Source organism: Nomascus leucogenys, chromosome 4 (assembly GCF_006542625.1).
Source record: "Nomascus leucogenys isolate Asia chromosome 4, Asia_NLE_v1, whole genome shotgun sequence".
In the NCBI taxonomy this organism is placed as follows: domain Eukaryota; kingdom Metazoa; phylum Chordata; class Mammalia; order Primates; family Hylobatidae; genus Nomascus; species Nomascus leucogenys.
The window spans coordinates 33,874,973-33,897,693 of NC_044384.1; the positions used below are offsets into that span (position 1 = coordinate 33,874,973).

At 42.2% G+C, this 22,721-nt stretch overlaps 1 protein-coding gene across 1 annotated transcript in view; it reads left to right on the top strand.

Moving 5' to 3' along the window:
• EPG5 (ectopic P-granules autophagy protein 5 homolog) overlaps positions 1-22,721 on the top strand; it is a 124,210-nt gene that overhangs the window by 49,255 nt on the left and 52,234 nt on the right. Inside the window, exons 17-26 of the mRNA XM_003267534.2 lie at positions 3,779-3,919; positions 4,364-4,508; positions 4,741-4,938; positions 5,326-5,436; positions 7,119-7,241; positions 8,487-8,653; positions 10,202-10,423; positions 12,852-12,975; positions 16,800-16,944; positions 19,733-19,904. Coding sequence (XP_003267582.2) covers positions 3,779-3,919; positions 4,364-4,508; positions 4,741-4,938; positions 5,326-5,436; positions 7,119-7,241; positions 8,487-8,653; positions 10,202-10,423; positions 12,852-12,975; positions 16,800-16,944; positions 19,733-19,904 — 1,548 coding nt within the window. The remainder of the gene's footprint in view (positions 1-3,778; positions 3,920-4,363; positions 4,509-4,740; positions 4,939-5,325; positions 5,437-7,118; positions 7,242-8,486; positions 8,654-10,201; positions 10,424-12,851; positions 12,976-16,799; positions 16,945-19,732; positions 19,905-22,721) is intronic.

Sequence of the window (22,721 nt, forward strand, 5' to 3'; positions counted from 1 at the left end):
TCTGTTTAATTTTCTTAGAGGTTCAGTTATATATAACCTCTATGAGAGAAGTGCCCAGGAACGGCATTTGTCTTGTGTTACCATTTTATCACTAGTGATGAAGACTATATCTGATGCAGTAAATAATTGAATGCATGAATGACTTCTCAGTTGATTAAACACCCTTTTATTTAAAGATTCTTTTCTTATGCATTAATTTTTTTCTAGTCTATTCATTTGTCTTCAGACTCTTTGACCTCTGCTTTCTGATTCTTGTGTTTTAGACTCACTGTAACACTTTTTAGCATCCTCATTTCAACATCTTGTTCCACATTAAGTGTAATTTCAGTGGGATACCAGTTGCAATCAGCTGTAGTCCTCAGCATTGTGCTATGAAGTAGGAGAGATAAAGAATTGTTTGATAGCTTTCCCCGGGTTGTTGACAGTTTTGTTGAGATGATAGGCATAAATCAATCAGCAGTACTATAGAATATAATTGCAGGCTGGATGATATGTGGAGAGCAATGGTTCTCAACTTCTGCTGTTTTTTAGATTCACTTTTGGAGCCTTTTAAAAATCCCAGTGCAGGGAAAAGGGTGAGAATCCTGGCCTAAATGGGCTGGGGGCCAGTTCTCTAAGTATGTCTAATGTACACCCTGGATTGAGAACTACTTAGAAGCTGAGCAGAAAGAATGTAAAGGAAGGAGAGATCAGTATAGTGGGATACCTTCATAGAAGAGCTGAGTTTTGGAAAGGAGTCTTAAATTAGACAAGACATCTGTTGCAGTTTGGATGTTTGTCACCCTAAACCTCATGTTGACATTTGATCCCCAGTGTTGGAGATGGAACCTAATGGGAGGTGTTTGGGCCATGTGGGCGGATCCCTCATGAATGTCTTAGTGTCATCCTCTCAGTAATGAATGAGTTCTCGTCTCTTAGTTTCCACGAGAACTGGTTGTTAAAAAGAGCCTGGCACCCTGCCTCCTCCTCACTTCCTATCTCACCATGTAATCTCTGAACCTGCCAGCTGCCGTTGGCCTTCTGCCATGTGTGGAAACAGCCTGAGGCTCTTACCAGATGCCCAGTCTTCCAGCCAGCAGAATTATGACTCAAACCTTTTTTTCTTTATTAATTGCCCAGTCTCAGGTATTCCGTTATAGCCGTGCAACATGGACTAAGACAACATCCTAGGCTGATGAGCAGAGTGATGTTGTGTTCCTCTTACAGTTACTTAGTGCCCACAGTTAGTTGAAGATTCAGCTCAAGGGCGGTCTCCTGCCACCTGCAGCCCCTGTACATTCTAAACAGCACCCTCACTGTGTTTTATTGTCATTGTAATCTCCCCCGCTCCTCATGGACTGTTTGCTCTATGAAGGTGGGGACATTGTCTTGTTCAATTGTGTATCTCTAGATCTTATACTTAGTAGGTATTCAACAAATGCTGGTGGGTTGAATGAATGTGGAAAGGATCATCAGGTGTCTGAGTGGGTAAGGGGAGAGGAGGGGAAATGATGAGGAAATACTTCTCACTGACGCCTGTGATTCATGTTGGAGAATGGAGGTGATCAGGTGTTTGGTTGGGCCAAATTATGGAGAGATTTGAAAGCTAAGTAAAAGAAGGTAGAATTGGTTTAGAAAAGAGGAGACCTGATAAGGGTCCTTAGGAAGATACTCTTTATATTGTTTCCAGTGGCTCTAGTGTTATTAACGGCTTCCTGCACTTCAGGTTTCCCATCTCTAAAATGGGACTAATAATAACACCAAACTTACTTTATGAGGCTTAAGTGAGTCAGGACACATGTAGGCGGGGCACGGTGGCTCACGCCTGTAATCCCAGCACTTTGGGAGGCCGAGGCGGGCGGATCACGAGGTCAGGAGATAGAGACCATCCTGGCTAACACAGTGAAACCCCGTCTCTACTAAAAATAAAAAAATTAGCCGGGCATGGTGGCGGGCGCCTGTAGTCCCAACTACTCGGGAGGCTGAGGCAGGAGAATGGCGTGAACCCGGGAGGTGGAGCTTGCAGTGAGCTGAGATCACGCCACTGCACTCCAGCCTGGGCGACAGAGCGAGACTCCGTCTCAAAAAAAAAAAAAAAAAAAAAACCACTTGTAACATGCCTAGAACAGTGTCTGACGTGATTCTCTTGAGTGCAGTTATCTGAACTTAAGTGTTTTTATGGTTTCTCGAATTTCTTGTATCCATTCTGGGACCATAGCTGTTTATTCACTGATACTGCTGTAGGCTCTCTCTAGAGATAACTTTTGATTTGTGCTGATCACTGAATCCTGAATGGGAGTGAGAGTGAGAATGAGCATTTCCTCTCAGGGCTGATCTCCAGTGTAAAACTCCATGATGGGCATTTGGGATTAGGTGTACTGGAATATAGAAGTAACTTAAAACAATTTTAGGTATGGGTGGAGTAGGCCGGGACATAAGTTGTACGTGAATATAATATTACAGACATTGAAGAGAAGTCAGAAAATCACCCAGAATATTTCCCATCATAAAATCATTGATTTTTTTTCTGTTTATTTTCATCCATCATTTTTCCTTTGCTCTTTTTAAAAATGTTTGTATAATTTTATATCTTTAGTTTTTCACTTTACAATTGTAAGTAGTTTCCTTGTGGCATAACCTTTGCACAATTACTATATTTTTTGAAATGATTTTCAACCCCAGAATTAAAGCGTATAACCAAACTGCAGAATTAGGAAAGTGGAGAAAAAGCCACTCATTTCTGCCACTCTTGTACAATGACTCTTTTGTTGTGACATTGTCCCTGTATTCGCCTCCACAAATAACTTTTCTTTACTAGTAGTTATGATCATGAGTATAAAATTTTATGTCTTATTCCCTAGCATCTTTATAGCAGAAGTGTTTTTCCACATTGCCTTTGGTCATCATGTGTATTATTTTAAAATGATACAATAATATTTCCAATTGAAAGGATTTTTCTACAATTTCCTTAAGTCGTTTTCCACCTCTCAGTTTTAGAGTTAAAAATAAACCTGAAAAGCACCTCTTTACATGGATCATATTTTATATTTTTTTCCATATTTGAGATTATTTTATAAGGATAGATTCTTTGAAGTGAGGCAGAGAATAAGAAAACTTTCATGCCAAATTGGTTTTAGCAGAATTTTGCAGTTTATGCAGGTCGAGTATCCCTAATCTGAAAATCTAAACTTTGAAATGCTCCAAAATCTGAAACTTTGAGTTCTGACATTGCACAAAGGAAATGTTCATTGGAGCATTTTGGATTTGAGACTTTTGGGTTAGGGATGCTGAGCTTTTAAGTATGATACAAGTGTTCCAAAATCTAAAATACTTGGTCTCAAGCATTTCAGTTAAGGGATAGTCAACCTGTACTGACAGATTGAGGTCACTGTTGAGTCTCCTCTTTGCTGTGATACCTTGTGGGAATATCCAGACAAGGAGAGTCCCTGTGGCTCTTAGGAGAAGCTCTTTTTGAGAAATAAAATATGGTAGTGGAGGGCATTCTGGATTAGAAATTTGCAAACTGGGGTTCTCATTTTGACCTTACTCAAGGAAATTATGTGAATTTGGGCATGATACTTCACCTTCCTCATCCATAAAATGAAAATAAAGATTAACTTTTAAGTTTCTTTGCAATTCTAAAATTCTGGGTTTAGTATTTCTGTGTGAAGATTGGGTATAAAACATGTGTTGGAGACCTGAGATAACCCAAGGTATTGAAGGCTCATGACTCATCGGAAGAACAGAATTTTATGAACCAGCTCCCTTGTATATTCATTGCCTTTCTCTTTTTCCATAGCATTGAGAAGTTCTGTGCAGAAGGCATCCCACTGTTGGGAATTCTGGTCCAGTCAAGACATTTGAGAACAGTGGTCCATGTCCTGGATAAGATTCTGCCTTTATTTTACCGTTGCCAGTATTACCTTCTGAAGAATGAGCAGTAAGTGTGTTCCATCTATGGCAGGAGACTCTCTTAAGCAGTCCAGCAAGTACAAATGACTGTGTCTTCTGGTTTCTTAAGTAAAATAAAGGGAATGCTATTTCAACAGTGTATTATGGGGCAAAAATATTCTGCACCCCAGTTTAGAATGCAGGTTGATGAACAGTGGTTCTAATAATGACTCCAGTTTTTTCCTCTAATGGTGTTTAACTTGCATGTGTTTGTGTGTCATGGATCTGTTCTTACACCTCTGTGGGTAGATATAATTCCTTTTAACCCATGTTAAATGTGAAAACTTTATTTTTCTAGAATCCCTTCTTAAATAGTGCTTTGGTCGAAAAATGGGACCAATTTAGGAATTTTCTGTTTCCTCATAAGTAATTAGGGAAAATTCTGTTGAGTCCTGATCGGAAGGTAAAGTGCGTCCTCCTGTGTGCTTGGCAGGTTTTTGTTGCATCTCCTCTTGTTCCTACACTTGGACAGCGGTGTCCCTCAGGGTGTCACACAACAGGTCACCCACAAGGTGGCACAGCACCTGACAGGAGCCAGCCATGGGGACAACGTGAAGCTTCTCAACAGCATGATCCAGGTGAGGGCCCTTGCAAGCCCCCAAGCACACTCTCCCCTGTCTTCCCAACCAAGACCTCTAGTGTTAGCACACTTAGGTTTTAGTCATTTCAGATCACTTGGCTCAGTGTGCTTTTGGCCAAGAAAGGCAATAGATTTGGGCTTTGTAGTGGAGGTAGATAGTATTTTGTTGCTATTTAAAAAATGAGAGGCTGGTTGTTATCTTTCCCATCACATGAGCCTTTTCTCCACAGGCACACATATCTGTAAGCACTCAGCCCAATGAAGTGGGCCCCGTTGCTGTGTTGGAGTTCTGGGTTCAGGCTCTCATAAGCCAGCATCTCTGGTACCGAGAACAACCTATCCTCTTCCTCATGGACCACTTGTGTAAAGCAGCTTTTCAGCTGATGCAGGAAGACTGCATACAGAAATTACTCTACCAGCAACATAAGGTAAAAAACCTGTTAGAGAATTTATCTTTCAGTGATTGGCTAGATAAAGTAGCTTTCTAAAAAGATTCCCCCAAATACAGTTTTCAGTTCTACTCTGTGGCCATTGCCTTCTTTAAGCTTTGCCTTAATGGCAGCTTATCCCAATAATCATAGTCCACTAGCATAGACCCTAGGGAAGTTGGAAAGGACACCCCAGGAAGTGTCCCGCTTATTACATTTGGCTGTAATGCTCTGCCTTGGGCTATTGCTGCTGGTGGACTCCTCCTTGAAATCTCTGTCTTATCCAAGTCTTGTATTGTAGTAACACAGTTGCTGATACTCTTGTAAAGGTCATTGATAAGATTTTCCTTAAAGCCTCCTCTCTCTGCTCCACATCTCCCGGTGTAGAATGCCTTGGGTTACCACTGTGACCGAAGTCTGCTCTCGTCTTTGGTAAGCTGGATTGTGGCAGGCAACATCACTCCTTCCTTCGTGGAGGGCTTGGCCACGCCCACTCAGGTAGGAAACTGACTAAGAGGATCATTTGTTATCTTTGTGAACTTTAATCTCATGATCATCCTTACAAAGAAATTACTAATAGTCTAAACTAACTTTTATTTAGCACTTATTCTAGTGTAAGTATACTTTTTCATTTAATCTTTACAGTAGCCCTTTGGTGAGGTTGTGCTGTTGACATTCCTGTTTTACAGAGGAGTTAACTGAGTTTTTTTTATTTTTATTTTTTTTTGAGATGGAATTTCGCTCTTGTTGCCCAGGCTGGAGTGCAATGGCGCGATCTCGGCTCACTGCAACCTCTGCCTCCCGGGTTCAAACTATTCCCCTGCCACAGCCTCCCGAGTAGCTGGGATTACAGGCATGTGCCACCACACCAGGCTAACCTTGTATTTTTAGTAGAGTCAGGGTTTCTCCATGTTGGTCAGGCTGGTCTCGAATTTCTCACCTCAGGTGATCCGCCTGCCTCGGCCTCCCAAAGTGCTGGGATTACAGGTGTGAGCCACCGCGCCCTGCCTGAGTTTTTTTTTTTTTTTTTTTTTTAAATTAAAAAACGTTTTTGGATACAGGGACTCACTTTGTTGCCCAGGCTGGTCTCAATCTCCTGTTGTTAAGTGATTGTCCTGCTCCCAGCTTCCCTAGTATTTGGGGACTACAGGCGCACTACTGTGCCTAGCTGTAACTGAGGTTCAGTGGAATTAAGGGCTGTCTCAGGAATAGACAGCTCTTGATCATACCCCAGCCAGCCGGACTGCAGAGACTGCCCAGTAGCACTGCAGAGAGGTTTAGAGTGGGCACTGGAGCCAGACAGCCTGGGTTTCAATCTGGGTTCTGCCGTTTGTTAGCTCTGTGCCTTGGGCAGCTTGCCTACCTATCTGTCCTCAGTTTTCTCAATGTCAAATGGGAATAATGATGGCACCTATATGTAAAGCATTTAGAACAGTGCTTAGCACATAACCAGTGCTCACTGAGTGTTGGCCATTGTTATTGTCATCAGCAGCAGCAGCATTATTTTTATCATTACCACCTCTTAGACTTTGTGTATAAAATTATGTCTGTTTCATCTCTTAAATCAGTAGTAACGTTCTTCAACCTCTTATTCGTCTTACTTCTTGCTCTTCTTCCCACCTCTTATGGATTGAGCTGGAACAAACTCCTTGCTGTTACCTAGACACGTCCCTGGCTTTTCCTCTTTTTGTCTCTGCCTAGCGGATTCTCTTACCAGCATGCCTTTCCCTCTGACATCTACATAGAACCTTCTCTGATATAGCACTTTACCTTGACTCAGTCCTCGTCACTGCTGAACTTCACATTTTGCTTACTTATATATTAGTCTTGTCTCCTCCAGTAGATGGAAGACTTCTTAAAGACAGAGCCCCTGTCTGGTCCTCTTTCCTGTCTCTCTTGCACACAGATCTTGCCCGGTAAATATGGAGTTAATGAGCATCTTCTTGTACTAAAGTAGCCTTTCCAAAGGAATGTAACATTTTCCAATGATCTATTTTATTTAAATTTATATCTGCGACAAGGATATAGGTAGGTATAAAAAGGTGTTAATTTTAGAAACTGCAAATATTTGTTGATTGAGCTTGAGATAGGAAGAGAGTTTAAATTGTGGAATATCAGGATGTATTTTGTCAGTGGGGCGAGCTCCTCCTTCCCCTTCCCTTTATCTGGTGTCATTGTAGGTCTGGTTTGCCTGGACAGTGCTCAACATGGAATCCATCTTTGAAGAGGATTCCCAGCTCCGGAGAGTTATTGAAGGGGAATTGGTGATAAACTCTGCTTTCACCCCTGACCAAGCTCTGAAGGTACAAATAGCAGTTCTGCATTTGAGTGGTAGAAGGTGGCTTACACTTTGATGCTGATGGATTCACCTGTAGCTTTTGGGCTTTTGTGTTTTATTTTGTTGTGAATGTTTGGAAACTCAACAACCAAACCAATACTTAAAACTGTGTAATTGAAGAGTACTTGCTTCTCAAGGTTTGTTTAACAAGAGTCTCAGCCTAGTATTTGAAGGCTGGATCATTGCACATGTGACGGGGGTTGTCATTGCATCCCATGTACATCAGAATTCCCTGGAGAGCTTGTTAAAAAGCAGATTCCTAGACCTCACCTTCTGGGATTTGGAGTCTCTGAGTCTGGAGTGGGACAAGGAGGTTATTTTTTGGAACTCCCAGCTGATTCTCAGGCTTACTAATGTGTGGAAAAGACTGGAATAAGGCTTTAAAGACCTTCTATTTTAATATAGATTTTGCTTTTGGGTTTCAGAGCCTGTTAAAGAATTTGCTTTTGGGTTTCAGAGCCTGTCAAAGAATTCAGCATTCTCGAATGTCTTTTTGAAATCTGAATTTTCAAAAGATTGATAAAGTTTGACAGTCACATAGCCACATTTTCTTTTTTTCTTTTTCTTTTTTTTTTTGAGACAGAGTCTTGCCCTGTCGCCCAGGCTGGAATTTTACAATGGCACAATCTCAGCTCACTGCAACCTCCACCTCCCGGGTTCAAGCAATTCTCATGCCTCAGCCTCCTGAGTAGCTGGGATTACAGGAGTGCACCACCACACCAGGCTATTTTTTCTATTTTTAGTAGAGACAAGGTTTTGCCATGTTGGCCAGGCTGGTCTTGAACTCTTGACCTGAAATGATCCACCTGCTTTGGCCTCCCAAAGTGCTGGGATTACACGTGTGAGCCACTGCCCCCCGGCTTTACTTTTAGTTTTCATATCATTCTATTCCCTTGCACTATAACGTTGTATTTGCCAAGGAATTTTAGAAATGAAAATGAGGTTAGACTAGATGACTCTTAAGACCCATACCCATTTTGGGGTCTGTGAAGTGTTTTGACAGAATAAAAGCTGCCCTACATGTCTTGTTACCAAGGAGGTTAAAATGTTAACTAGTGGATTGGAGAAGTGAGTTTTATGTGACTTTTAAAAACTATATTATTGAATTGAAAACGGAATGTTTGGTGTTTCAGTTGGATCACTTAGAAAGAGTTAACTGTTTGCATTTATGTTCATTTTGTGATTACTCAAAGCCCTTTCTTTTTTGTAGAAAGCCCAGACCCAGCTGAAGCTCCCTATCGTGCCATCCCTCCAGAGGCTGCTGATTTATCGCTGGGCCCACCAGGCTCTGGTTACGCCTTCTGATCACCCCCTCTTGCCACTCATTTGGCAGAAGTTCTTCCTTCTGTATCTTCACCGTCCAGGACCACAGTATGGGTATGGTGCCCAGTATTGTAGGTTTCTGTGAGTCCATTTCTGCCTTTGCACTGCTCTCATTCTTTGTGTTCTTAGACTGTGGAGTGTGAGTTGGAATCATTCTTTGGTGATCCCTGGTGAGGACTCTTTCTCTGTCTCTATGTTTGACATTTATTAGACTGGATCTTTTTTGAGTTGCTGGTGTCTTGTGGCAGCTTCTCTTTACCATCTTCCATGACCAGTGTAGTAAAGACAACACCCTGGGATTGGGCAAGCTTTCACACAGAACTTCTGGAGATGCAAAGGGAGAGCAACTGCCTTAAACTGAGGCAGCCTGTGTGACCGTCATGGGGCTTGTGGGAGGGGACCTTGTGATGAGTGGTGCACATGTGAACAAAGGCCAGGCTTTGTCTGTCACCTGTGGGTTGTACTTGGGAATATTCAGCATTTTCATGGGATTCATGTGAAGATACTCTACCCAGCCAGAGCCATCCACGATTACCAACCATTGCTCTCTAGCTCCTGCCTCAATTCCTCATTCCCTTAACTTACTCATTTGAAATATATAGATACTGGCTGGGCATGGTGGCTCACACCTGTAATCCCAGCACTTTGGGAGGCCAAGGAGGGAGGATCACTTGAGGTCAGGAGTTCGAGACAAGCCTGGCCAACATGGTGAAACTCCGTCTCTACTAAAAATAGAAAACTTAGCCCAGCGCGGCTGGGTGCGGTGGCTCACGCCTGTAATCCCAGCACTTTGGGAGGCCGAGGCAGGTGGATCACGAGATCAGGAGATCAAGACCATCCTAGCTAACATGGTGAAACCCCATCTCTACTAAAAAAAAATACAAAAAAATTAGCCAGGCATGGTGGCGGGTGCCTGTAGTCCCAGCTACTTGGGAGGCTGAGGCAGGAGAATGGCGTGAACCCAGGAGGTGGAGCTTGCAGTGAGCTGTGATCGCGCCAGTGCACTTCAGCCTGGGCGACAGAGCAAGACTCTGTCAAAAAAAAAAAAAAAAAAAAAAAAAAAGTCCAGAGCAGTGGCGCGTGCCTATAATCCCAGCTACCTGGGAGGCTGAGGCAGGAGAGTCGCCAGGAGGTGGAGGTTGCAGTGAGCCGAGATTATGCCACTGCACTCCAGCCTGGGTGACAGAGCGAGACTCTGTCTCAAAAAAAAAAAATGTATATATATGTGTGTGTGTGTGTGTGTGTGTGTATAGACAGATAGATAGATAGATAGATAGATAGATAGATTCTTAGTCACTTCTATTTTAGTTTTTGCCAGCTTGCAAGTTCTTCAAGAATAGAAACCATCTTTAATCTATGCTGTACCTCTAAGTAGAGATGTCTTAAATTTGTGTGGCATTTCACACTTTTTAAAACTACTTTCATATACACCATCTTGTTGGACCATCAAAATAATCTTTGAGGTAGAAATAATAGGTATTAATTTAATGGTGTATATCCACAATCACAGTAAATTGCCTTGCTAATTAACTGCTATTTTATGCCATACAGAAAGTACATCTTGTTTTGAAAGGTTATAGATCTGTGCTTGTGTTTTTTAAGGTTACCCATAGATGGTTGTATTGGAAGAAGGTTTTTTCAAAGTCCTGCTCATATCAGTTTGTTGAAAGAAATGAAGAGACGTTTGACCGAGGTGGCTGACTTCCACCATGCTGCAAGCAAGGCCCTCCGTGTTCCAGCAGAGGGCAGTGAAGGGCTGCCAGAGAGCCACTCTGGCACCCCTGGTTACCTGACTTCACCAGAACTGCACAAGGAGCTGGTGAGGTGAGTATGGTTATTTAGCCACTTACATTGTTGTTTGCAGCACAGGTACTATGCTGGAGCAGTTAACTGTGTTACAAACTGCCAGATGTTATTCTCTTAACACGGTTAGATTGAATATGGAAGGTGGCTTTGATATAAATTCACATCTTGAAATGTTCCTCTTTTATGTTCCTCAAGAGAACTGAATCAACAGTTTGGATGTACTTGTGTCGAGTGCCTGTAGTCTGAGTGATAAATCCTCTTCTACTTCTTTATGTAAAAATAGAAATAAGCCAAATTTTATCATAGCAGGTAAACAACTATTAAATCCTGCTAGACAGCCTGGGCAACATAGTGAGACCCTATCTCTACAAAAAATAAAAAAAAATTAGCCAAGCCTGGTGGCGTGCACCTGTGGTCCCAGCTACTTGGGAGGCTGAGGTGGGAGGACCCCTTAAGCCCAGGAGGTCGAGGCTGCAATGAGCCATAATCATGCCACTGCACTCCAGCCTGGGCAACAGAGTGAGACTCCGTTACAAAAAAACCTTGCTAGAATAGTTCTTTAAGAAGGTGTGTCTCACTATGTTGCCCAGGCTGGAATGCAGTGGCTATTCATAGGCACGATTATAGTGAGATGATCATAGTGCACCTTAGCCCCGAACTCCTGGGCCCACGTGATCCTCCTGAGCAGTTGAGACTACAGGTGTGTGCCACCACACGTAGCTTAGAATAGCTCTTCAAAAGAAACAAATGACCAAGGCATGGCTCTTTAAGTGTGATTCATAGATCCTCCATGGGATTCAGGGATCCACCTGAGATGAGGAGTCTAGTAATCTCCCAAAAATATGTGCCCTATAAAATCAGGGTACAATATTTGCCTCCTCTAAAAGGTTAAGAACTCTGAAGTAGGTTTGGATTCCTTTCACACTGTTCCTTCACCTTTCATTTATAGGTTTGATATAAACTAAATACTAGTCTTACAAATAAGACTTAATAAAAATGGCTCTTAAGAATTAATCCTGAATATACAATAGCTTGGTGAGGCCACCATTTCATCTAGCACTGAGGCCTTAGGTTTACTTGCCCTCAACCTTTTACGGCCGTCAGCCTCCAGAATGATTTCTTCCCTTATGTTGCTTGTTGAAGGAGAACTTATTTTTAACCAGCCTTAACCAGTGGAAGGCTTTCTCTATGAATATTTTAGATAAGCCAAGAAAGTCTTTGATATTCCCTTCTGCCTCTGTTATATCCCCCTTCCTGGTATGTGTTCATAAAGTGGCCATCTATTTCACTGAGCCCAGAAGCTGGAGGAGAGAACTACCTAGCAACCTCTTCCCTGTAAGAACCCCAAAGCCCTGTCCTTGTCTCTCTTCCTGCACTGGCTGTTGCAGAGGTAAAGGAGGTAATTTTCCACTTTATTGAGTAAAGTCAGGCCAGGCCACCTCCCAGTCCCTTACCCAGTAATTTGTGTATTTGCTGACTATTTTTCTAGCGCTACTGGTAAAAACAAAACAAAATAAAAATGAAGGAAGTATCATATTTTTAAAAAGGTTTTTACTGGAAAATTGGAATTTTTTTTTTTTTTTGAGGCAGGGTCTTGCTCTGTCACCCAGGCTGAAGTGCAGTGGTGCAATCTCGGCTCACTGCAACCTCTGCCTCCCGGGTTCAAGTGATTCTCCTGCCTCAGCCTCCTGAGTAGCTGAGATTACAGGTGTGCACCACCACGCCCGGCTCATTTTTGTATTTTTAGTAGAGACAAGATTTCACCATGTTGGTCAGGCTTATCTCGAACTCCTGACCTCGTGATCGCCTGCCTTGGCCTTCCAAAGTACTGGAATTACAGGCATGAGCCACTGTGCCCGGCCAGAACTTTTATTTTTTTAAGTCTGATTTGATTTTATTCCTTCTTGATGAGAGGGGAGTACGCACATGCTGTGATATTTATTTGTGATTCTTTGAGGTGGGAGATGGTTCTTGAGCCTAAAGCTGGAAAATTCCTACAATGCATAAGTTTAAAATAGCTCTTAATATTTTCTCTGAAAATGTTTTTATTTGAATGTTATTTTTGCTTTTCTAAGCAAAAATAACTGACTGAATTGCCCAGGAAAGAAAAGCTCCAGATTCAGATTCAGATCTGTGGTAAAAATCACCTTTTCCAGTTATTTTTTTCTGTGTACTGTATTTAAATCTACTTTAAGAATGGTTGTCAGAGCTCCTTCTTCATACCTTTTGTTTTAGCAATTATTGCATCACATTTGAATGATCTGTGACATGCCTCCCCTGCTGGACCAGGAGTTCCCTGGGAGCCGTGGTGGTTGTTGGCCACATTTTCTGTATTATGGGCTTTCTTTACTCTTACGTAGGGGTGCCAGTGTTCCTAGAGATGTAAGAAACTTTATTTGCATGCTCATCTTTTTATGTTTCATATAATTATGTTTTTATCTTTTAGGCTCTTCAATGTATATATATTATGGCTAGAAGATGAGAATTTTCAAAAAGGAGATACCTATATCCCTTCTCTACCAAAGCATTATGATATTCACAGGCTAGCAAAAGTGATGCAGAATCAGCAGGTGAAACTATAGCCCTCTTTTTTTTTTTTTTTTAGCATATCTGAATGTAATTTGAACTGGTCATATTCATAATAAAACAATTTATTGATAAGAAAATGGGTAGTCACTCAGATGGTCATTGTTTCTATGAGTTTTGTCAGTATCTAAGTGATCATATGGAGGGAATACTCCCTTTTGAATCTCCAGCCTCACCGTGCCTTCTACCTGAAGGCTTGAAGCTTGTTCTAGGGCTTTTTACGACCTCATAACCTTCCTCTGACTGTATATTTTTTTAATTGGAAGTTGTTAGTAGCTGAACACCTTTAAGCAATTATCTCTACTACCATTCTTACATGCAGTGTAAGAATTTGTAAGCATTTGTAGGGATCCATACGTGATGTAGGAGGTTGGTTGCATGGAGGAGATCAGGAGCTCACCTTTGTTTGGCTTTGGAAGTGCTTACTTGTCATTGTCACAGTTCTGGTTGCTCTTCTGGAACCACTTGATTTCAGTCTTCGTATGTCCTAAGCTGTTCTCTCCCAGGCACTTGAAGATGTCTGTGACCCTTTTTCAGGCCAAAATTTGTAATCTCAGTTTTATCTAAGCTTCTCTAGCCATCTTGGGGACAGGGAAAAAGGGTTGGGGAAGACAGTTCTGTTCTATTCTAGTTCTTTTTTTTCTAGGGTTGCAGTCTTTTGAGTATTGACCCCAGCACCAGGATGGGATTTAGGAACCTCTAAGAGTTGAAACACTTTCATTTGGATCCTTAAACCCTCCTACTTTCACATCGTGTGTATATTTTATCTCCAGTAGGTGTCTTTTTCTTTTCTTTTTTTCCTTCATTCCTTGCCTTCTTTCTTCTTGCTTTCCTGCCTTCTGTAAGTATTTATTGAGTGTCTTCTAAGTGCCAGATACCAAAGATATAAAAAGAAATCTGATACATTCCCTGCCTCCAAAGAGCTTATTGGCAAACAGGAGACTAAACAAACAGTTATTACATTTTGTGATCAAGATTATGGGCCAGGTGCCTGGCTTATGCCTGTAATCCCAACACTTTGTGAGGCTGAGGCAGGTAGATCACCTGAGGTCAGGAGTTCAAGACCAGCCTGGCCAACATGGCAAAACCCCATCTGTACTAAAAAATACAAAAAATTAGCCAGGCATTGTGGTGGGCACCTGTAATCCCATCGACTCAGGAGGCTGAGGCAGGAGAATTGCTTGAACCTGGGAGGTAGAGGTTGCAGTGAGCTGAGATTGCACCACTGCACTCCAGCCTGGGCAACAGAGAGAGACTCCGTCTTAAAAAAAAAAAAAAAGAAATGATGAGAGTGGAATGCACAGGGTACTATGGGAACTAGAGGAATAGCCCCTGATTTGGATTGGGCCTGGAGTGGTGACCTTTGAGCTGAGCCCTGAAGGACAAATGGGAGTTGGGCAGATGGAAAGGAAAGGCATAGTGTTAGGGAGTGGCAGAGAGGATGTTGATGGGCAGAAAGACCAATGTGTGCAGAGACATAGCAGGTGAGAGAGAGTAGGGCATGTTCAGAAAGGTGCAGGGTAGGGCACAGCACCTGAGGCGGGGCAGATGAAACCAGAGAGGTGAGTAGGAGTGAAATCCCTAAGGGCCATGTATACTTTTCTAAAGAATTTGGCTTGTATTTTGAAGTCTTTGTTTGGAGAACTACTGAAATAGCAGTTATTAAACAAATGGATGAATTAAAAATATATCGAGGAAGAATCAGATACCCAAAGACTTCCAAATTTCTAACTTTGGCCCCCAGAGATAAACCCTGGAAGAGGGGGTGCCTGAGGGGCTTCAATGAGAGCTCTCTATCAAGGACTTGGTCAGAAGGGGAGATACAGATCTAGAATTCAGGAGTGAGGCAAAGTCGGATATGTGGATTTAATGGTAAGAGAATACGTAGATTAAGAAGAGGACTGAAGATGGAACGCTGAGAAATAACAGCATTTAAGGCACAGAGGAATAAGACTGAGAATATAGAGCCAGAGAAACAAGAAAAATACACAGGAGACCATGGTGTCCTGACATCCTTTGAGTGCAGTTCCATCCTCATCTTTTTATACTCGACACCCCTCATCCATATCCAAGGCTTTGTACATGGTAGGTACTTGGCCAGTGTTTTTAAAAATTAGCCGTAGCTTTCTTGGTTCTCTGAGATTTATCCTGGTTCCTCAGCATCAACAGAATTAATTGCTTTCTTTCTCTCTCTGTTTCTTTTTAAGTCAGCCTTTGCTTGGTGCTTGATGTATAATTTCTTGATCCATAATTCAAGCTCAGGGTTGTTTTGTATTTTTATGGTTTCTCAGATGTCTCTGCTTACCTGTTGTTAATTCCTAGTAGTTGCTCTAATCATTAGCCTCTGTTAACAGTTACTTGGCATAGAGGCAGAGAAAGTGACAGAGTGACCCTATTTAAAGGAGTGTGTACGCAATAGGAGGATCTAGCCCAGCACACTGAACACTCAGCTGCATGTAGAATTCAGGATTGTGATCAGGATTACATTGGAGCTCCTCCTCTGAGTCTGGAATGCCTTGGGCTGTGGGGTTGGTTTGGAAATAATGATTTGGGACTTCACAGCAGTGTGCTTATTGAGAAGCCAAGGACATTTTTTGGTTTAGAGGGATCCTTGGGCCTTTAGAACACTTAAAATACAAAAAAATCACGGTCCACAAACCTATAGTCCTTGTTTGCTCACTTGCTATTACTATTTGAAGTTCATTGATAATTTGACTTGTTGTTGTTGTTGTTAAAGGCAGTCCCCCATTCTAAAGTGTAGAGATCAGCAAAGTGAAATATATGTGATTCAGAATATGCAAGACAGCCCATGGGAGTGTAGGGAGAGGATACTGGAGCTGCTATATTTATTGTTTTCTCATTTATTTACTTATATGACACCTGTTATTATGAAAAAATTCCATTGTATGGGAAAATAGGGAGACCAGTATAATGGACATGCTCTTCTCCCCCTCCCCACATATGCCATGTGTCTAGTTTCATCTATAGCCCATCTACTTCCTTTTCCATTTTATCTTGGAGGTAATCCCAGAGAGCACTTGATACATGAAGATTTTAAAAGATAGGGATAAAAAAATGACATAACCCAACAGCATACCTAAACATGTTAGAAATATTTTTTTATATCAAATATTTAGTCAGTGTTCAAGTTTCCATTTTCCTCATAAATGTCATAAAAGTTTTGTTTTTATTTATTTTCATAGTTTGAATCAGGATCCACATGTTGCGATTGGTTGATATGTCTTATAAGTCTGTTTAATCTACAGGTCCTCCCCTTATCCCTTTACTTTTCCTTGCAATTTATTTGTTGAAGAAACTGAGTAGTTTGTCCACAGAGTTTCCCCACAGTATGGATTTTGCTAACTATATCTTCATGGTGTAGTTTAACATGTTTTTCTGTCCCCTGTATTTACTGTAAATTGATAGTTGGATTTAGTGTCTTGATCTAATAAGATTTGATTATTTTTTAACATTTTATTTTTTACCTCTTTAACATTTGCTATTTTTTACCTATGTCTTATAGTGTACATAATGTATTAGCTTTATAGTGTATGTATATAATTTACAAATATACATATAGGGCTGTTACAATTTTTTCTAATCATGATACACAATCAAAAAAGTTTTACAGCTACTGCAGGGATTGTTAGAGTGGTCATTTTAATGGCAATTTATCCTAATGCTGGAGGACTTGCAGTAGACCACTTCATGTTGAAACTTACTGGTTCACTTTATAGTTAAATACATAGTTTTATATGTGAATCTATGACTTGTCTGTCAGAGTTAAAATACTGTCATTCTGTTTCAGGATCTGTGGATGGAGTATTTGAACATGGAGCGCATCTATCATGAGTTTCAGGAGACTGTTGGTCTGTGGACACAGGCCAAGCTTGAGTCCCATTCCACACCCTGCAGTTTGTCCGTGCAGCTGGACTTCACTGATCCTTTGCTGGGTGGGTCCTGGGATCACCTGCACATTTGAATGAGTGAATGAATGATTGAATTAGAGCCATTGAGGGTTGAGGCTGACATACTTTATTCCCCCAGTGTTCATTTTTCCTCTGATGCTTTAAAAAGAGATTTCAGTTTACTTACACAATGGTATAAAGTGCAACTGTAAATGTAATTACTTTGCAGTTTTGAAAATCGTAAGTCTGTCTTTTTCTTTTATAAACTCTATTACTTTGTACCTAGAACCCTTACCATACAAATGAATCAGATTCCTGAAGTTTCTAGGTTACTTGTTTCTCTCAGTACATTTTTCTAGAGAAACTGGTGTAAGTTACCAGTTAGTTTTCTATCAGGTCACAAAAGCCCATTTAACCTATCAAGTTGCTGATATTTGGGGTAACCTATTAATTTTAATTACTGACTATATTTCAAAAATATAGGACATATCATTGTAAATTCAATTGTTGACCAAAATATTTTTTACAATATATAGTGTAATAAGACACTGAGGTGATTCAGAGAAATGCAGAATACCTTCTTATTCCAGCTTGCCACTAACCAAAACGCGTTAGTCATATGAAGAGAGAGAAACAAGAACTTCTCTGGACTTCATGCCATTCATCTGTAAAATGGTGCTGGCTGGTCCCTTCTAAGGCTTTAAAATTTTTCCCTCCAACATTTCCTCTCCCTGCATTTTTTCTTGAAACAATATTTTTTGTGTGATTATAAAAAAGTTATATATATTAATTTTAAATATTAAATGATATAGAAAGGTATATAGAGAAAGGGATGAAAATTGCCCTCAAGCCAACAACGTAGAGTCTCATTTTTCTATTCCTGAAAGTTTGTTAAATAAGAAGAAGAAATATGTGAATAGATCTGGGAACTATTAAATGATTTCTGTTCTGCCCTTCCATTTGTAGTGTTTCTATGTTGCTTGAACACTGCCCTAAAATACGAATTGTTTTTGCTGGAGTTAAGCTAGTAATTTATGAAGCCCTTAGTTTGTTCCAAGCACTGTCTCAGTGCTTTATATGCATTAACTCAGTCCTCACAAAAACCCTATGTTGTTAGGGTATCCCTATTGAGCAGATAAGAAACCCAATTTGTAAGCTGTTAGGTGACCTGCCCGCAAGCTGGTTATTGGGCAGAGCCATCTGACTCCAGAGACCTGCTGTTCACCACTCATTATTCTACCTCTTGTGTCCAGCGATACCTTGTACTTCTAAGCAAAATTAGGGCCTATACTTCTAAATAGTGAGTTTCAGGTTTTTCTCAGATATAAGAGGTTAGTTGATGATTATATCATATGATTGGATTTGTGGTTGTGATTGGTTGTAGGAAAAATTTCACTAGCACCCTTGTGATAACAATTTCTTTTTCTTAAACTAAATTTGTTTTATTGGCTTCAATATTTTCGTCAGTTGTGGTCTAGAGTGGTGATTACTATTAAATATGAATTTAGATTTTTTGTTTGTTTTTAAAATATCCCTGGTTTTTCTTTTATGGTAACTTATATTGGGTTTGAAAGAGCCCCCAGTTTTCCTTTAGCATCGTGGCCTCTTATGTTGCTTGAAAGGAACTTTATCATAAATAGTCACAAGTCTTATCCAGTGATGAATACCTAACTTGATTACATCTGTGCAAAGAGTGGTTAGTTCTAGTGGAAAAACACTAACTATAAGGGATAGTGCTGTACTTGACCTATTTGAAATGTTGGATTCCGTCTGTTTGGGGTACAAACAGTACAAGTCTCCTTATGCCAAGTAAAGTCATGGCTATTAATTTTTCTTTAATTTTTCTCAACAAGAATAGAAAATAGAATGTTACATCTGGAATGTAATCGGAAATTCATTGTAGTCCCTTAAGTACTTGTTGACTTGACTTATTGACTTGAAATTCCCTTGACCACTGCCTTCCTCTGTTTCTTGCTATTGAAAAGAATTGGGTAGGTAGCAGCATTTTTCTTCATGTTATTCAGTCCCCACCTGCTGTGTGGTATGTGTATAGTGTGGTGAAGGGAGAGGGAGGGAAGATAGGAATCTGTTGGATATGTACTGTGTATTCAGCTCTGTACTGTCTAGAAGTATCAAACATTTGAATTTGATTAAACAGTATAAGATTATATGTAATCTAGGGCAAAGTTGCTTGGTAGAGATTCACCTTTTTGTGTGTGTGTGTGTGGCACTGGATTGCTTATTTGGACTCCATAAATCATTTGTTGAGTGAATGAATAAGTAAATGACTGATGGACTATATGACTGCATAAATAGAAGTGCTGAAGGAGTTTATGCATATGTTTTCATTCATTTTACCTCTTACTGCATCCAGTCCTCCTGTTCAAACCTTTGCCTGATTTCAGATTTTTGACTCAGCTATATTCCATAATGCTTATTCTTTTTTCTTCTATTCCTCTGAATTCTGGATGATGGCATTAAAACCTTGAGTGGGTGACCTGCCTCCAGACCTACTCCATTCACCAAAACCATTATTCAGGTGATAGCTACCATCTGATTCAAGCTTGCATAGAGCTGTTCACTAGATCCACATGATACTAGTGTAATGCACTAGATAGTAGCTTTACACTAATATCAAGTCCAAACTTGTTAGCATGTCATGCAAGTCCTGTCTAGGGTAATAATTTAAGGTCATGAGCTTTAACTCTTTAACTATCATAATTATGACTATAAATTTTTTGAGGACAGGAATTCTATTGAATTGTACCACATGCTTCTGTTCTCCTGCTAATTCACCTGATTGCTCAGTATATATGACTTAATTTTCTTTCAGCTAAAGAAAGGGTTTTAAGTAACTTGCGGAAGCATGAGGCTCCCCAGCCTCCCCTTGTTCTGCACCCGACGAAGCCTCCTGTGCCAGTTATTTCCTCTGCTGTGCTATTGAGTCAGAAGGACGCCACACAGCTGGTGTGCACAGACCTGAATCTGTTGCAACAGCAGGCCAGGTAAGACCATGCAGCCTCAAGGATCATGTTCCCATGCTGGTGGCTTTGACAGGCTGGATGAATTGCTACCTGGAGTGGCTTCCTTGTCAGCATTTTTACCATGAGGATAGTTTGACCAACCTGGCCCAGACGGTTCACTTGGTTAACCAAGTTGTGACAAGTCTTATAATTTCACATCGAAATTATGTGGTACTCTCACCAACTATCAATTTCACATTTCCTGTGGTGGCATTTCTGAGTGTCAGCAGTGCCAGCTAAGATTTTCTTATGTTTCTCATGAAGAGATCTTCTGATATTGGAAAGATGGTGTTGGAAAGGTGTGAAGTAAGAGTTCCTTTCTTTTCTCATTGCTGTACTCTCTACCTCTCCATATTCTTTAAGAAATTGATGTAAACATTGATTAAAGTGTGGGAAAGTCATTGTTTTGAGTTCACATGGTGGATACAAAATGATCAAACAGTTTAAGGTTTTGATCTAACTTGAGATCTTGTGAGAAGGAGCATATGTGGAGTAAGTCTGTTTCATTAACAGTTAACGAGCCTTACTTTTACAAATCCTACGTGAATCAATTTCTTTTTTTTTTTTGAGACAGAGTCTCGCTCTGTCGCCCAGGCTGGAGTGGTGCAGTGGCACGATCTCGGCGCATTGCAAGCTCCGCCTCCCGGGTTCATGCCATCTTCCTCCCTCAGCCTCCCAAGTAGCTGGGACTATCGGTGCCTGCCACCACGCCCGGCTAATTTTTTGTATTTTTAGTAGAGACGGGGTTTCACTGTGTTAGCCAGGATGGTCTCGATCTCCTGACCTCATGAGCCACCCACCTCGGCCTCCCAAAGTGCTGGGATTACAGGCATGAGCCATTGCGCCAGGCCGTGAATCAATTTCTTTTTTTTTTTTTTTTTTTTCTGGCTAGGGTGACCTTTATTTTAAATGGTCTGTATTTTAAATCTTTTTTTTTTAATTAATTTTTTTTGCACACAAAAACAATAAACATTTTCTAAAAATACATACAAACAAAAAGATGCGTATCAAACATATTAGGAAGGTTGCACATGGGAAGACGGGGAATAGAAATGGGGAGTGGGAATCAAAATAAATGAGAGAGGGACTTTATATGGATCAGTGATAATAACTCAATCCTCTATTTGACGAAGAAGGAGAAGGAAGAGGAAGAAAAAGAAAGTGGGATAAAGGATCAGAAAGGGAGGAAAATAGAAAAAATTAGAGTATGACTCCAGGATAGACCTGTTTTGTTGCCACTGAGTTGGTTGGTTGGTTTGTCTGTTGTATTTTTCATATGTTTCGCCATGTTGGCCAGACTGGTCTCGAACTCCTAGCCCGAAGTGATCAACCCGCCTTGGCCCCCCAGAGTGCCGGGACCACAAGCGTGAGCCACCACGTCCAGTCCCCAGATTGCTTCTGGCCTCCGTGGTATACCTCCCAGACGGGGTGGTCGGGCAGAGGCGCTCCCCACATCCCAGACGGGGCGGCCGGGCAGAGGCGCTCCTCACTTCCCAGACCGGGCAGCCAGGCAGAGACGCTCCTCACTTCTTCCCAGATGGGGCAGCCGGGCAGAGGTGCTCCTCATTTCTTCCCAGACGGGGCGGCTGGGCAGAGGCGCTCCTCATTTCTTCCCAGATGGGGCGGCCGGGCAGAGGCGCTCCTCACTTCTTCCCGGACGGGGCGGCCGGGCAGAGGCGGTCCTCACTTCCCAGACGGGGCGGCCGGGCAGAGGCGCTCCCCACTTCTTCCCAGACGGGGCAGCCGGGCAGAGTCGCCCCTCACCTCCCAGACGGGGTGGCCGGGCAGAGGCGCTCCTCACTTCTTCCCAGACAGGGCGGCCAGGCAGAGGCGCTCCTCACTTCCCAGACGATGGGTGGCCCGGCAGAGGCGCTCCTCACCTCCCAGACGATGGGTGGCCGGGCAGAGGCGCTCCTCACTTCTTCCCAGACAGGGCGGCCAGGCAGAGGCGCTCCTCACTTCCCAGACGATGGGTGGCCGGGCAGAGGCACTCCTCACCTCCCAGATGATGGGTGGCCGGGCAGAGGCGCTCCTCACCTCCCAGACGGGGCGGCGGCCGGGCAGGGGCTGCAATCCCAGCACCCTGGTAGGCCAAGGCAGGCGGCTGGGAGGCGGAGGCTGCCGCGAGCCAAGACCACGCCACCGCACTCCAGCCCGGGCCACACGGAGCACCGAGTGAGCGAGACTCCGCCCGCAGTCCCAGCACTTCGGGAGGCCGAGGCGGGCAGAGCACTCGGGGTCAGGAGCCGGAGAGCAGCGTGGCCAACATGGTGAAACCGCGCCTGCAGCCAAAGGAGGAAAAGCAGGCCGGCGAGCGCTGGCAGTCTCAGGCAGTCCGCGGTGCGGGGCAGCAGCGAGCGGAGTAGATTACATGCAGCCTGGGCCACAGAGGGAAAAGAAAGAAGAAAGAGAGAGAGGGAGGGAGGGAGGGAGGGAAGAGAAGGAAGGAAGGAAGGAAGGCGGGCGGGCGGGCGAATCAATTTCTTATTGGTATTTTTTTCCTTGGCTGTTTTTGGTCCAGGCATTTGTTGTGTGTGTGTTGAGTGCACATATAAGCACCTGCCCATTAATGTAATGATACATACAGTTAGACCAGTTTTGACACCCCATGTATGCCATTAGCTTTCTTGGTCTTTGACATCTCATTTTGAGTTGCTAATACCTAAGAAGTCATTGGTACTTACAATTAAGGCACCCCTTGAGGATGATGAAGTTAGGATAGAATTCTCATTTGTTCTTGTAGGGTCTGTTGGTATAACATGGATTCTAAATGGAGCTTTGTTTGTGGCTATAAAGTTG